The sequence below is a fragment of the Cynocephalus volans genome, chromosome 8 (assembly GCF_027409185.1).
Source record: "Cynocephalus volans isolate mCynVol1 chromosome 8, mCynVol1.pri, whole genome shotgun sequence".
Taxonomy (NCBI): Eukaryota; Metazoa; Chordata; class Mammalia; order Dermoptera; family Cynocephalidae; genus Cynocephalus; species Cynocephalus volans.
Genome location: NC_084467.1, coordinates 74,668,883 through 74,686,188, shown reverse-complemented (window position 1 = coordinate 74,686,188; position 17,306 = coordinate 74,668,883). Strand labels below are relative to the sequence as shown.

General features: G+C 38.1%; 1 protein-coding gene across 1 annotated transcript in view; it reads left to right on the top strand.

The window, feature by feature from the left end:
* DDAH1 (dimethylarginine dimethylaminohydrolase 1) overlaps positions 1–17,306 on the top strand; it is a 150,428-nt gene that overhangs the window by 119,366 nt on the left and 13,756 nt on the right. Inside the window, exons 3-4 of the mRNA XM_063106780.1 lie at positions 5,771–5,844; positions 6,644–6,763. Of these exons, the coding sequence (XP_062962850.1) occupies positions 5,771–5,844; positions 6,644–6,763 (194 nt within the window). The remainder of the gene's footprint in view (positions 1–5,770; positions 5,845–6,643; positions 6,764–17,306) is intronic.

Sequence of the window (17,306 nt, the reverse complement as noted above, 5' to 3'; positions counted from 1 at the left end):
GTCTAATGTTTTAGCTGATGTGAATTTTATATTGAATCCCATTTATGTAGCCAATATATAGCCATCTTTGTTTTAATAAAAATAATATTTTATATTACTTACGTTTGGATCTAATTATTGTTCCTGGAGAAGTGTTTATCCTGTGACATTTGAGTAGTTCCTTGCTCAGTGTCATCTATCTATAGGTAGGGCCACTGTGTTGCCCAACTTCAGGGGGCGCCATTCTTATCTTGGTTGGGTGAGTAGTATCCCCTGGAGCTGAGCACTGCACAACCTGTGCCGCCACTGCTGTAGGCGCTGGTTCTGCCTCTTGGGTTTGGTTTGCATGCCCACTGAACCCGAAGAACACAGAACAAGGAGTCAAGGAGGCCTACACTGCATTCTCAACTCTGGTTGTGCCCCAGCAGACTCAAGCATTCTTTGAAACTGCCTAGTAAGTTCCCTTTAGAAAATTCTTTGTGTCTCGCATTGATGGCACTTTCGTTCTTTTTGGCAGCACAGAACAGCTTGTTTCTCTTAGAAAATAGACTTTTGTGAAAAGCTAGATGTCTGAATCACACTTCCTTACAAAAAACTCTTTTTTGTTCAGAACATAGCCATATAATAAATAACTTGTAAGCAGGCACTGATAACATTTGATAACATAGTCATTTAGTTATCGTAACAGCTGAACTGAACAGACCCCCTGAAATCTCCTCAGTGTGAAGGCACCACCTTCCTTTTGTCAAAGGTCTTTCTGGCTGGCCAGTTGTCAGTTGGTTAGAGCATGGTGCTGATAACACCAAGGTCCAGGGTTTGATCCCTGTTCTGGCCAGCCACCAAAAAAAAATAAGTTAAATTAAATTGAAAAAAGGTTTTCCCACAGCATCTCAAGCCTAATGTTTTTGCCCCATCTTCTAATTATGTACTAAGCATTGCTGATTGCCTCTGATAATACCAGTAAACTTTTTTATTTGTTATATTCAATACTTAAGTTAATATCTTAGCAGTTATTGTATTCAAAACTGAGATGGTGTTGGGATATCTTTATCTGCTGGGCACCTCATTCATATCTAGTATCTGGTTCTGCCTTCTGTTTCCTACTTCTCAACTTTTTTAATTTTTTAAATTTATTGTCTTTTTCTTTCTTTCCTTTTTTGATTATGGTAAAACATATATAACATAAAATTTTCCATTTTAACCATTTTTAAGTGTAGAATTCAAGTGGCATTAATTACATTTATAATGTTATACAGCCATTACCACTCAATTTTTGGACTAGGCAGACGTGGGTCAGAAGTAAAATCTGTAGCTCTTTCTGTGGTGCTCTGTGTCCTCTTCCCTCTGTAACTCAGAGCTTCATTAATAATTCATCAGGAAATGGACAGAAGGAAAGCTGCTTTCCAGCTCCAGTTCCTGCTGGGAAATCGTCAGTCAGGCAAGCCGCTACTGGCAAAAGTTTTTTCAATCCCATTTCTCTTAAATAGACAACATCATCTTATTTCTACTTCTATTTACGTATCTTGTGAAATATAGAGTACCTAAAAAAGAGTTTCAAAATGTTTATGTACAGTTTAAAGACCAATAATAAAATGAACACCTGGGTACCCACCATCTGGCTTAAGAACTACAACATTGCCAGGAATGTAGAGGCTCCTGTGTGGTCCCAGTCCCAACCTCTCCCTCCTCCCAGCCTCAGGTAACCACTGCCCTGAATTTTGTTTTAGTCATTGCCTTGTCTTCCTTGTCAATATGTATATTGATTTTTATCTCAATATAGGTATTCCTAAATTATGTGTTGTCTTAGATTTGCTTGTCTTGTAGCTTATTGGAGTCACACTGTTTGAACTCTTGCATGCTTTTTTCTACTTTTGGTCTAAGTTGGTGTGTGTAGCTATAGTTCATTTTCAGTGCTGTGTACAACTCTGTGGTAAGAATACGTCCCAATGTATTTATTCATTTTACTGCTGATGTGTATTTGTGTGTTTTCCAGTTAGTGTCTGTTATCTCTTCACTGCTGCTATGTACATTCTTGTGTGTGTCTCCTGGGGACATGTACAAGAGTTTCTCTAATGTGAACACCAAGAAACAACTTTCTGGTGATAGTGTAAATTCTATTTTGTTTCAATTAGATGATCATATGATTTTCTTCTTTAATCTGCTGATGAAGTTAATTACATTAATTTATTTTCTGATATTTGACCAGTCTTACATCCCTGGGATGAAGTCAAACTTGATCATGATTTGTTCTCTTTTTAATACAGTGTTGGATTTAGTTTATTATTTTGTTAAGACTTTTATTTTTGTGGCCTATAATTTTCTTTCTTGTTGTCCTTGTCTTGTTTTGGCAAAAGAGTTATGTTAGTTTCATACAATGTATAAGGGAATATTCTTACTTTTCTGTTCTGTGGAATCAATGCTATTTGAATTGTATTCCTTGAACTTTGGTAGAACTTATCTATAAACAGACTCTCATGCTTTCTTTGTGGGGAGATTTTAAACTGATTTCATTTCTTTAATGATTAAATGAAAATTTAGGTTTTCCTGTATCAGTTTTGGTGAGTTCCATTTTCTAAGGTTTTTTCTATTTTATCTAAGTTTTCAAAATGTTGAGTATGAAGTTATTCATATCTTCTTAATAACTGCTTAAGCTTCACAGCCACTGCAGCTATATTCCTTTTGCATTCCTAAAGTTTACTTGTGCCTTTTTTTTTTTGCCAGAGGTTTGTCAATTATTAATCTTTTTGAAGGACTGTTTGTTTTGTTGAACCCTTTCTATTGAATGTTTCCTTTCTATTTGTTTTCTTCCTCCAAATTTCTTTGTTTTTATTCTGTTCCCTTTTCCTACATCTCAAGATGGAATTTTATCTCGCTAATTTTGAACATTTTATCTTCTCAAATGTAAGCATGTAAGCCTATATAACTTTCCTTCCAAGTACTGCTTTAGCGGAATCCCTCGTTTTGATATGAATATTTTTGTTATCATTTAGTTCTAAATGTTTTCTAATTTTTGTTATGATTTCATTTTGACTCATTAATGGATAATGATTTTTTTTTTAAACTTATTGGCCATTATTTTAAGTTGCTGGAACACCAACTCATTCCTCTAATAACTGATATGTAAAGGAAAGACTCAAGCATTTAGCCTATCTTTCCTTTGTGAATACTATTTCAAGTGGACCAAATACTTGGTTGAGGAAAGCTTTCCTTTTAGAATTCCAGCCAGTAAATGCAGATCCCTAATAAAATAATGGATCTATACAGTGATAACCAAAGGATGTTAAAATAATCATATGAAAGCTTGATGAGAAGCTTTATGATGGAGGAGTCAGGATGATGCCACCTGAACTCACTGAAAACGTGACAGTCAGTTATGTGCCCCATGATGAAATGTACTAGAAGTACAGCCCCACCTCTGAAGTAGTCTTATCAAAAATTTTTTAAAAAATTGAATGAGAATCTAATTAACCATCTCTATGAAACTATCAGGTTACTGAAAATACAAAGGGTAACAGAACAATTTAAATATTAAATGATATGAGGGAGCAATCAGCCAAATCCAGAATGTAGGATAGTCAGTAGGACAAATGACCTGGTTTCTCCTATAAATGAATGAGATAGAAAGGAAAAAACAAACAAACAAACAAAAACCAAAGATGAATTGGCATAGAAGAAAATGACACAAGAGACATAAAAACCAAAAAATAATTTTTTAAATAATTCAATTCCAGCATCTTATTTGTTTCCGTTAGGAAGATCATTTAAGGGATTTCGTCCACCATACTGCCAGAAACAGAAGTCCAATTTACTTTATAAAGAGATAAGCAATTTACTTTTCTTTCTACTTTCATATCACACCTTCGTATTTTAAGATGGGAATAGTGTTATGGAAAGAACTTGGCAAGGAAAACTTCAGACACTTGGAAAGTTGGGAAGCCAGGAAGTTTATTATGCTAGCAGGACCCAGGTGAACTCGTGTTCTAAATCCTGGGACCCTGAGCGCAGGGAGAGTTATGGTTTTGTACTTTTCTTGAGCAGGCATGCAAGCTTCTCATTGGCCCTGCCTGTATCCAGACAGAGTCACACAAACTGGGGGCTTAATTAAGCAGCCATACAGAAGCAGGAAGTGCAGTTAGTTGGGTTCTGTAAGTTTCAATTTCTAAACATATATCTTGGGCAAGCAGTTTCTCGGAATTCAGGTGGCTCAAACAAGCAGGCAGCAGGCAGCAGGCAGCAGGGTTACAGAAGCCAAAGATGCTGACAACTGATTAACCACTGAACCAGCTGCTAAGAACCCTCTGCAAATAAACACATCTTGTCACAAAGTTACACAAACAAAGGGCCTTGGTTAAAAGCTTCCTTCAGGACCCCCAACAATAGTATATACATGCCCCCCTATCAATTTGTTAAAACTTGCTTAATGCATTCAATGTTTTTCTTTAAAGTTGTGTATAAATCTAATTTATAAATCTATTCTTAGCTTAAAAGAATTAAGGAAACTTAATATTTTTAAACTGTAGCTGACTTTTTTATAAAGTGAGTAATACCTTTGTCAAGTAAAAAAGTCTCACTAATTTAAATTTTTTATTTTTGTGTAGTGAGTTTTCTTGAGGGACAACACAATCATTCCATTACTAAAAAACAATTGTCAATGTGCCAAAAAAGATTCCTGTGTCTGCCAACAGCATAAGGCCTTGGAATTTGTCATAACATCATTTGGCCTGTGTTATTTACCCTTTTTATAAAGACATGAAGACTAAAGTTATAACGTCCATAAAGTCTATAAAATAATTTCTTCTATATGGCTACTCTTCTTATATTTTACCCCAATGCTCTGGGACAAAAAGATACCAACTTCTGTTTGAGTATTATTTTCCAAATTTCATGTGGAATTTTTTTCCAAAGAAGGGAGGATGAGAATCCCCACATTTATGTATCGCCCAACCCTGTCTGCTATAATGGTTTGTTTACCTATAACTAAGAGACCATTTTTATTTAGTGTTTTGCCTTCTAAGTAGAAAAACGGCAGAATTTCAGAAAAGTCAAATAAGAAAGTTCCATCCTCCTAAACTTTTGTACTTTTGATGTTTTGATTTGATATAAATGGATATATAGTTTTAAAGACAGAGCTCTTAGAGGTCAGACCTGAAGACCAGTCGACACTAACCTTTCTTTACACAGATGGTTTCTTCAGGCCTGACATGGTCATCGTAAGAAAAGGGATTTGACTTCATCGAGAATATCTAGTATTGTTCTTTTAGGAAAACAAAAAAGGTAGTACTGCAGTGCTCACTTGTCACTGCTACTACTTAGTTTCTGATTACAGATTATTGTGTTTAACTCTATTTCCTAAATAAAAAGTTCATTCTTTATTGTAGTAAAACATACAAAAAAATTTTACCATTTTAGCCATTCGTACATGTACAGTTCAGAGGCATTAACTACATTCACATGGTTGTGCAACTGTCACCACCATGCATCTCCAGAACTTTTTTATCTTCCTCAGCTTGAATTCCATACCCACTAAACAATAACTCTTCACTTACCTTCCCTCCAGCTCCTGGGAACCACCATTCTTCTTTCTGTCTCTATGAATATGAAAAAGTTTATTTTTAAAGGCAATAGTTTGAAATCAGTTTTTTGTAAAGAAAGCAGGTGTCTCTTTCGTGGAGCTGTCCTCTGTAATAGGAGAGAACCGTGTGATGCTTTAAGGTCATTATTTATAAATAAAAAAAACAGTGTGTGGTCACTGGCATCACCCACTCACTATGTTCCATGACATCTATTACAGGCAGAGAATTTTTTGTGGGCCTTTCAAAAAGGACAAATCAACGAGGTGCTGAAATCTTGGCTGATACTTTTAAGGTAGGTAAAGGATAATTTAGGCCTGGAACAGAGTAATTACTTAATAAATATTTATAGACCCATTGAATTAATGTGTCATGAGTAATAGTGTTTATCTTTCTCTGGCTTCGTAAAATAATTCCTAATACTTGTACATTTGCTAGAAGTTTTAAAAGCTATCAAGTTCAAATTTCTCAGTAAATCAGCTTCATTGGGCTATCACAGGAGCAACAGACAAAGTTAGCATTGACATCTTCTGTTTTCTCCCGGTGTATAATCATACAACCACCTGGCAGATGTTCCTAGCACAATAGACAACTTAAAAAACCAAACAAACAAAAAAACAAAGCGAAACAAAAAAACTCTGGCGACCCAATTGACTCTGATATGAAATACAGATTTTTCAGATTGGAATCAGGGGTCACCTGTACTTGAGTGCCTGCTGTTCTAGAAACTGTGGTAGGTATTGCATGTACATCCTCTCAAGGTCCTTTTACTCTGTTAACCATTAATAGAATGTCTCTCCAGACTGCTTAAGGAGGGCTATCACCCTCAGGACGCTCTGTCCCCTGTGAGGCTGTGAGGCTCCAGCTGGGCTACAGTTTGCACAGTCACACATCTGGAAGGAAGCGCTGTGCTTTCTTCTAGAAGCAGTCTTAATTTAACTGGCAATACCAAAACCTGTGGGTCCCCGTTTTTCTTTCAGATATTCAGTGTCCCATGCAGCCTTCAAAGGAGCAGGCATGGCTCAGGCAATTTTTAAATTGGTTTTAGAATTATTCTGCAATTCCAAACTGCTTGTTTTCTATTGTCTGCATAGGACTATGCAGTCTCCACAGTTCCCGTGGCTGATGCTTTGCATTTGAAGAGTTTCTGCAGCATGGCTGGGCCTAACCTGATCGCAATTGGGTCTAGTGAATCTGCACAGAAGGCCCTCAAGGTAAATACAAAACTGTACTCCTAAATGCAGCGGTGCCTGCCACAGGGTTTTTCTAATTCTGTCTGCTGCACTGGCAGGGAGAGAACAGGCTAGCTTGAGCTGCCTGTGATGTGTACTGTCATGACCTCACATCCATTAGGCACCAGCAACACCTAAATGTCAGAAGAGCTCTTCTCTGATGAGCCATTCTTAGTCACACACCAGGTTTCCTAGATGGCCATGATTCAAAATAATAAACACCACACTCGTCAGTTATTCCTTTGGGGAATAAAGGGCATGCCATCAGATAGAACTCCTTGTAATGTTTTCTCTCTTAAGTCAGTGAGCTGGTACACAAGGATTTGTTATATTATTCTTATCTTTTTGTTGTATCTGAACTATTTGGTCATGATCTCTTAGAAAGCCGAAAGCCATGATTCAGTAGTCCTAGAAAATTTAACTTCTTCATTTGCATTTGGAATAAATTAATTTGGAATAAAAAAATTTTAGGATAGGAAATTTTCTCATTTTTGTAGATGAGAATAGGAGAGCCCAGAAAAATTAGACTTGCTTAGGTCACACAGGCAGATCAAGAGTGGAAGTCTTTGAAAATGAAGAAGACCTTCCATTGTTATAGTGCTTTCCAGTTCAAAGACACTTTCCTTCTTTGTAACTTCAGCCCTGTGATGATCTGGACACCCGCTAAGGGCAAAGACTGTATCTGTTTTGCTCACCATTGTGCCTCTTTGTGCTGGGGCCATAGATAATAAATATCTGTTGAATGGATGAATAAACGAATGAGGGAGGTGTATTACCTCCATTTTGCAGATGAGAAAACTAGATCAAGTGACTCGTGCCAGATCACGATTCTAATACTAAATGGTGGGCTGGGACTGCTGCCCCTTCTTCTCAGGTGGTCCTGCACATCAACATACATGACTTATTCAAGGGCCCAAACCAGAAACTCCTCTTAGGCAAAGAGAGAAAATCTGTGTGCCCCAAGGTGTATAGTTTATTGGTCTGTCCTTTCAGGTCTTTCCACTTCTACTCAGTGCTGAACTTGATGCAGTGTGGCCAGGAAATAGTTATTGTCTTGAGCTGAATTTCCCATCTGCATTATCTGCAGCTCCTTCAGCTAGCTCACCTGGCTTTTATTCTCCCCTTTTCACAAACTGCATATTTGACTGTGTATCTAGGGCTTTTAACAATTGTTGCTGAACAATCTATCTCAGAATTTTATTTGTATCATGGTGGCTTTTTCTTCATTTTCTTTAAAGAATGTCTTTTGTTCTGCTTCATCTGGAAGGCTGTATCAACTTTGTGTGTATAAAAAAGATGGTGTCTTAAAGAAAGCATTTGATGAATGGTGTCACTCAAGGGGTCTAGGAAGATAATTTTTCTCCTTAGGGACTAACTGGTATCTATCCATGGCAAGTGGGTTGATCTGAAATGGATTACAAAGGAACAAGAGGGTTTAAGCTGGTCTATACCATACCTTTGTGTGAATCAGCAGAAAGAATCCCTTCTGGGTAAGCAAATTAGGAAAAGTAGCCCCTTCTGCCGTTCCAGGTAGACTAGGTCCCTAATTCAAATAGCTTGGTCCCTAGCTCCATCGGTCCCTAACTCAAATAGTCTGGAGAAAATAACTCATTATAAAATAAGATATAATATAATATGGTTAATTAGCACTATGTTATACGAAATAGACCCTAACTGCTATTCAAAGTTCAGAGAAGACAGGGGAGTTCCCTGATGGCTAGATATTCAGAGAAAGCTTCCAGGAGAAAATGGGGCTAGATTCAGGTCTTGAAGAATGGGTGACATTTGACAGGGTGGGATTTAGCAAGAGAGTGTTCCAGGTGGGGACATGGCATACACAAAGACTAAAAGTACAAAGTACATTCCTGAGATGTGAGCACACCAGCTCCACTAATAAAGGATTTTCTGGTGGGCTTCTGGAGGTACAGCTGGATGGGGCAGGTGAGGTCAGAAGAGATGGGAACATAAAAATGAGGAAGATAAGATTATCACCATGAAGCAGGGGCCTGGGCACCCTCAGGTCTTTACGCAGAAGGGTCTGCATTTCTTCAGAAATGTTGGATCAACATTTCTTTCACAGAAAAAAAAAAAAAATTGGAGGGGAAGACCCTGCAGCCAGAAAAGAGGATCACTAATGACTTAGAAAAAGAAAGTCAAGGGGCCAAGCCTGTGGTGCACTCGGTAGAGTGCGGCGCTGGGAGCGCAGCGATGCTCCCGCCGCGGGTTCGGATCCTATATAGGAATGACCAGTGCACTCACTGGCTGAGTGCCGGTCACGAAAACAACAAAAAAAAATAAAATAAAATAAAATAAATAAAAAAATTAAAAAATAAAAAAAAAAAGAAAAAGAAAGTCAAGCCCCAAGTCCATTGTATGTCCTGGCAACTCACTCCCATTTCTCTGTTCTGCCTTCCCTTCCCATTGCCAAGTTCTCTAAGACCACATCTCTTAAGGGCATCTTATGAGGACTTTGTAGTCCTCCTTCCTATAGAATTCATTCAAGTTAATGTTAATCATGATGTTCATTCTCTACTTGAAACCTTCTGTGTCAGAAGCTATAAATAATCCTCACTACCTAGAAAGGCATTCTTTGAAGATCATGTTTTCCATCAGCAAATGTGCTGCCTAAACCATGGGCCTGTGGAGTTGGTGAATGCCCACCTGTCATGTTCCTAGCATCAAAAACGTCCTCTTACAGTGAAAGCAAGAGGACAAACTGAACTGAGAATAATGAGATCTACTTGAGGGAATGGTCTCAGGTCAGAAATAGGTGGGTTGGTGAAATTCAACTGAGCTGCTTATTTGAGAACCATTTGGCTATTACATTAGAACTATCAATAAAATCAATAATGGAGTAAGTCCTACGACTAACATAGAGATATAAATGCTGATATAGACAGGCAGGAAGACAGATGGATAGAGACAGATATTTCATTTACAAATAATGAAAGTATTGTTAGTTTTATTTTTCCCATTTTACAGGTGAAAATACTGAGATCTGATGAAATAAGCATTTTGAGTAGGATCTCATGAATCTAGAATCAGGTTGCCTGGGCCCTTGTCCCAGTTGCCCACCCCACTCCGTACCCATTCTTTTTCTATTGGAAAGCCTTTCCTAATTATTTTACCATGGATTAGTTCTGGCTGAGCTCTCTTTCCTCCTCCCTTCTCTCTCTCCAATTATCCTCCCTCTTCCCATTTTTTGCTGGTATCCAGGATCTGACTGGTCTCAGGGAAAACATGAGTTTGGTCCCAGATATCTATTTTTTCCCTTTGCAAACTTTAATGTCTCAGTACTTGCCTCTGTAGAGAAGCTCCTGGCCTCTTGGGCATTTCCATAAAGGGCATATTATTTAAATGTAGGTGAATTGTGCCTTTCTGTGCCTCACACTGCAAGCTTAATCACTTCCCGCATCTGTCACTGCTCTCTGAGGACTTGTTTCCTCCAGAGTCTGAAAGCTGCTTCTCACATATTCATGTAAAGCTGAGAGCCCAAACATTTCTGGGTAGTCTTACTGCAATTCAAACACTTAGTGCAACTGAAACACTTTGTAATGAGTTGCAATCTATTCTTGGTTAATGAAGTGGGTTCTTATGGAGATAGTCATCATACCTGTCCAGATTGTAGTAGATTTAATAGTGTGTGCTTTGTATGTTTAAATGAAATCATCTAGGAAGATTTTAGCAACTCTGTTGCTAGATGGATGATTGCATTGAAATATGTCTGTCCTGAACACATTTAGTACAGTACCAACCAAGAGAAGGAAGATATACTGTTACTGAATTTTACCATTGATATGGCTAAGGTAGTGGTGGTTAGGTTGATTTGAACAAATTCCTGAAGATATTTAACATCAAGTTTGATCCTAGAAATGCTATTATTTAATCAAAGTTAGTGTTTAGAGCAGTCTGGCCTCTCTGCTGTTTTCCCCCCACACTTTCCATCATTCCCCTTATGCCCCTGGACAACTACCACCTCCATCCTGCCTCTCTACCTATAAAAGGAAGTAATGTAAGATTAATTCATTCATGCACAGACATCCCACCTACTAGTCTTATGTTTGCATTCTCAAAGATGAGAACTCCAGTTGCTCCACAGCTAGAACTGCTGCTCACAAATATAATTTGAGCAAAGGAAGCCAACCTCCAAAGAATACATATCCTATTATTTCATTCATATAAAATTAATCAACAGACAAAACTACTCTGTACTGTTCGCAGTCAGGATAGTGGTTACTTAAAGGAGGGAGGGAGTGGTCAGAGGGCCAGTTTGTATGTTGTGCTTTATTTGTTTCACTTTGTATGTTATGTTTTAATTTTTAAAAGTTTAGGAAAAATACACATATTATATTGCTGGGAATGGACTATGACTTACGGAAATAATTCTCCAATAGTTGGGTCTGCCTAACTCCTAAACCGCTGCTCTACTCTCTGCATGATGCCTGTCTTTTTCACAGACTAGCATGTTTTTAATCTTTTTAATTAAGGGGGGGAGCATCATAAGGAGTAAATTTGTACCGCATCTCACCCCGTTCTTTTTCTAGATCCAGTCCAAAATCGCTTTACTCTTCAGGAACTTGGATTAATTACATGCTGTCACAGGAGGACAGATTGTAATATCTGCCCTCAGGGTGACTCGCAGTAATTCTCAGTAATTATTTTAACTCAATCTCCTTGTTAGCACTCAGTTCTCCAGTCAATTGGGAAAAAAAAAAAAAGGAAGGAGGAAGGGAAGGGGGGAGGGAAGAAGTGGGAGGTGGCAACCCTTAACTAAAACTTTCTTGAAACTAATCAGATGAGGAAGCTGCTGACCCTGCCTTGGAGGGACTGTGACACTGACCAGCTGGGGGCTATGCCACCTGCTGGCTGGGCAGCAGAGGAGCACTCTCACCATCCTAACCCTGTGCAAAAGACCAGTTATTTTCTCCTTTTGTCATCTATGGTTTTGGTCAGTAGCCTTTCTTTCTTTCTTTTATTAATAACTCTGTTCTTTTATACCACAGTAAATTATTTAAAATACATTTAATAGAAATACTAAAAGGATGTGATGAGAAAAGAATTATGAGATCACCACTCCATTTTTCATGTCTTTGTCATGTAAATGGAGCTGAAATACAGTAAGTGGAATTCCAATAAACTTGTAATTTTAAATTAAAATGCTCAGGGCCAGCCCGTGGCTCACTTGGGAGAGTGTGGTGTTAATAACACCAAGACCAAGGGTTTAGATCCTTTATAGGGATGGCCGGTTAGCTCACTGGGGGAGCGTGGTGCTGACAACACCAAGTCAAGGTTAAGATCCCCTTACTGGTCATCTTTAAAAAAAAAAAAAAAAACTCACAATGTATTTCAATGGAAATGTCTTTTAGGTTTCTTATCTACTTATTGAAATAACTGACTGCATTTGTAAGATTCCTTGAATGAGGACAAGAGCTGCTTTGCAACTCATTTAAATTGCATAGCACTTAGTCTGTTTTCCTTTTGAATCACTAACTATATAATAGAGATCACTGAAACATTATTTCCTCTTGTTTTGACTCAGCTTCAGCATTGATTTTATGTCCAAAAATGTCCATGTTAGTTTATAGCTGGTCATATAAAGAATGAAGATGGAAAAACCCTTAACGTGTTTGGATTTTGTACATTTTTTATTGCCTGGAATTTCCTTCAATGACAACTAGAACAGCAATAGTAAAACCCGAAAGACAGAATGAGAACTAGCTAGTGTCAACAGGGTGATTGAAGTGGAAAAATAAAGACTTTGCATTTTTAGTTGTTGTTTTCACAGGGAATTATAGTATGCCACAAGATTTTCCACTTAGGATCTCTGTTATGAAAGGCATACTGACAATCCCATTGTAGGTTTAATTTAGTCTTATTATCTGGTTGTCCATTCCAGTCGTATTCACCAGATCCACAAAACAAAGATTTTTTTAATCTACCATGCCTGTATTAAGAAATCAAAACAGAAAACCAAATAGCCTCTGAGTTTATAACAACTGTTTATGCTCCTTTTACTGGCAGCAGTTGCCTTATCTGACAGTATTCCCAGAGCTATATGCCAACAAGGCTGGTGTGGCCAAAATAAAATGCTTGGCATGATAAGGCAATAAATAATTTGAAGCTGTGAGACCAAAACAGCCATGCTGAATTTTAGCACTAGTACCAAGGCAGGAAGAAGGCAAAACTGTCCTCGTAGGAGTAAGGGAGTAATAATGTGCTTCAAGAAAATGTCAGAAGAAAAAAAAGGGAGAAATTATATTTAAAGTGCTGTTCATTCTGTCCATTATACAATGAAACATCAAAAAGTATTCAGCTGACTCTGTGGGATATTGTAGGGAGAATTTAAGCATCTGTTGGGTGGATGGTCAAATGACTTTTTAAGGGGCCTTGCAATCCAAGACTTCCTTACAAAAGAAAAAGTATGTAAGTGACCTTAAATTAGTGATTCCTAATAAGAGGTGTCGTTTAAAATCATTGAAGAAGCTTTCTGAAAACCACTGCCCTGGACCTATCTCAGAAAATTCTGGTGTTCTGGGTCTGGTATAGAGCCTAGGCATCTGCATTTTTGAAAAGCTCCACAGATGATTCTGATACACAGGTCAAATTGAGAGACGCTGCCTTCAAGGATACCTGCAATTTCCAAAAGCGCACAGTTTAGAAATAATGTGCACCTGAAGAAACCAACTCCTGTGTAATATAGGTGCAAAATAACATATTCAAATTACAGAAGTAGTAAAAGTAGAGAAAGTATCCAAATTAAAGCCATAAAGAGATAGAAACTCATTTTTTTGGCTGCATAAAGTCAACATTGTATAAACTTGAAATATAATACCTAACTGAGTAATAATTTGGATGCCATCATTCAATCCATTTGACATGCTAAAATCCCTTATTAAGGTACTCCAAGTTATCAAAAATCTAATGCTATCATTTTCTGAGACTAGGAAACTTGCATTTGACTTATGTTTCCATACCCCTCCCACAACACACACAGAGAAAAACCTGACAAGAGGACCTGATTTTGATGCCTGAAGATTTGTGCCAATAAGGAAAAAAAAAGTTAAACTTTGCACCATTACTGATATTAGAGAAGAACTTAACTTTTGAAAATAATCATATCTTGATTCTACTAAAGAAGCATGATTGTCCACAGGGCCAAAATGACTATGAGGGCAAAGCAGAGAACTTAGGATCCAAATTTCATGGATTGTCATTCTAGCTCTGCCTCCAGCTCTCCCTGTGTGACCCCCGTTTCCTGTGCTCAGTCTCTTCTTGAAAAAACAAAGTGGAATCAGCCTCACTAGGAAATGAGAATGTTGTTCCTTCCCATTGGAAATGTCATGACGGCCAGTTAAGGTGAATGATCGTGTCTTAAACACACGGGAGTACAACTAGTTGGCAAAAAGTAGCAACCATGTAATTATAAAGCACTAGTGATACAGATTATTTTAAAATGGGTTCATTGCAGACTCTTGACTACTGTAATACCGTCCTTTCAGTGGCTATAAGGAGGCAAGACTTGGGCTTAGCAACAAACATCTTTATGCCTGTTTGAGGATAGAAAACCACAGAAGACTCCAACTTCATTTGTTTCTTTGAGGAAGCTTCAATTACATACATAGTTATTAAGTTGGATATCTAACAAACAACCTCATTTTCTAATTCATACATAAAAAGGGGGACTGTCATTACAAATGGGGCAACATGGGAGAGTATCTATTTCATAATCAAGAGACAGTGGCTGGAATGGGGGCTGTGTATAAGGAAAGAAAGATAAGGTCCAAGATATCCGTGGGGTCTGGTCCAACTTATATCTTGGCAAAAGTAATTGGGGTTTTCTTATCTGCGGGCTGTGGGGAGTCACACAAAATTTTTTATAGAGGAGTAAAAACTGAAGGTGGTTTTTCAGAAAGATCTGACTAGTACTGTGCCTGTAATGATTTAACAGGACTAAAGATTAGAAGTAATAAAACCTATTAGGTGCCATTGCACTGTGCAGGAGTAAATGAGAGATGGGTCTGGACTAGGAAAGTGTCCATGAAAACGGAAAGGGCAGCACAGAAGGTGAAGCCCATTTAGATAAATAACAAAACACTGTGACTGATGGGCTCTAAAGGGAGAAAACGGAGTCAGATCAACACTTGGACAGATAGTTACATAACTGTTCTGTGTCAGGCACTGTAGTGGGCCCTGGAGGACAAAATAACTTCAGAAATTATCTCCAGAATGGGGTGCCTTTGGTAGAATTTTTGGAAAAGAGTTCAAACTCTCTCTGTCATCATGCACTCCGTTCTCTCCATCTCCTACAGTGAAACAAACCATCAGAAATAGGCGGGAAAGCACATGTTGCTGGATTTCACTGACCTAGATTCACACTTTGGGAACTGAGCGATACTCAGACATGTCCAGCTGACAGCAGCTCTGGTAGACATCCAATGTCTAAGCTTATACGACACTAATGGGGTTGGCGTCCATTTGTTTCCACTGGCAGCAATGGAATCAGTGCTCCTCCAAATTTGGCATCTCGTTCCTTTACTCTTTTCCATTTGTTCTTTATCTGTACTCACTCTCAAGGCCCACCCAGAAAATCACTTTAACAACTTTCGCATGCCCTCCATCTATAGCAGTGTCAAATCGTCTCTTGGGTGAATTGATTTGGCAAAAGATTGGGGAGAAAAAAAACCACCCAGGATGATTTCTGTTTCATGGGCTGAAATTGCACATCACTCAGCCATGCCAACAGCAGTACCTTTGGTATTGAAATGATTAGGAAATGTGTCAGTTGAGCTCGAAGGAAGATGATTGAGTTTAGGGTTACTGTTTGTGGAAATCACATGTTAAATGCCTTAGTTGTTGATGAGTATCCTATTGCTTGGCTGAAAGTTAATAAAACATAAAGTAAAATGTAGACACTAAATTAGAAGTGACATTTTAACCCTGAATTATTCTCCAGCCTCTGGGGACAACGTCCCCACTGCCTGACACAATACTAGGATTTGGACCATCCTTAGAAATAAGAACATACAAGAGATACAAAGTACATTTGCCACCACCCTCATGCAAAACCATCCCCCTAGGATCACCCTGCTCTTAACAATTACTTATTATTTCTCCTTGTTTTCATAAAATGTCATAATAATCCAACAATATTTAAGAATATTTCTAAATCTTATTTTCAGTTATGGTCACTGGATGGTTCTATTGCTGCAGTTGGGTCTCTGCATTACTCATAGCACTGTCTACAGACACAGATGTAAAAGGTAGCTTTGGAGATAGGTTAAAACAGACATTCCCTTTTATCTCTTTCTGAAGTGGTTCCAAATTCAAAGCTGTGACCACATACCTACAGATGACTAATAGTTAAAGAGTTTCAAAAGAAACCAATTAGAATCTAAATGAAAGGTGCTGATTCTATTACATTTTGTGTACCTTTTCTAATTACTCATTTCTTTTTCATCCACACCCTGGCGAGTGATAAGAACTCATTATAGGTCAGCTATTATTAGTTATATTAACAGTAGCAATAATAGCTTTTCAGTGTGAAGATCATATTAATTTAATTAGAATAGTCTAAATTAGTGGTTCTCAAACTTTAGTGTACCCAAGAATCACATAGAGTACACATTTAAAATGTACATTCCATTCCTGGGGTTCACCACAAGAAATTCTGATTCAGCAAGACTGGGATGGAGCCCAGGAGCCCCAGCGTGATCCTGATGCAGGTAATCCATAGGCCACACCTGGCTCTGTCTGGAGTCACCCGACCTCAGTTCCTGCATTAGCATTGGAGTGTGGGGGGAGAAAATTCATTCCTAAAGTAAATTGCTATGTCCATGAACAAAAAATGCCACCTAAAATCATTCAGAATAATATCATTGAGAAAAATAACTGGCACTTTAGAGAAATAGCTCTCCTGTGAAGGAATACCATGCATAACTCCCCTCAATTATTGAAATACAGATGCTTATCATGCTAACTTTTCTCTAACATCCTGTCTTTTTCTTTTAGAGGGAAATGCTTACAGAATGAAAAATATTTATCATGTTTTCCATATAGTGCCTTTCTCTGTGTTGATAACATTTGTATATTAAAAAACAATATATCTGCAGTGAGTTCTTGTTAGGCTAATACTCTTTAGGCGCATAAGCCCTCAGACTTGAATAGAAGCATCTGCCTTCTTTCCCAGCTCTGAAGTACTCTGGCTTGAAAACAGACATGATGCTAAATTCTACACATAGGAATAGTGGCAGGAAGAAGGAAGGAAACCCCAATATCTGTTTTGGTAAAAAGTTTGTCTGGTCCCATCCCTGAAGCCTATTAGGGAGAATTTGAGAAGGGTCTCTGGAGAGCAACCAGAGCTGATGGAAGCTGGAGATTCAGTGACCAGCACTGATGGCCCAGAAGGATGTGGCACAAGTGCAGACTGGCGGCGGCTCTTTGCTCTTCACTGAAGGCTGAGCTCTGAGCGGGTGTGTCTTACAAAGGAAATTGCATCAGGAGACTTTAGGAGGATTTTAAGAGTTGT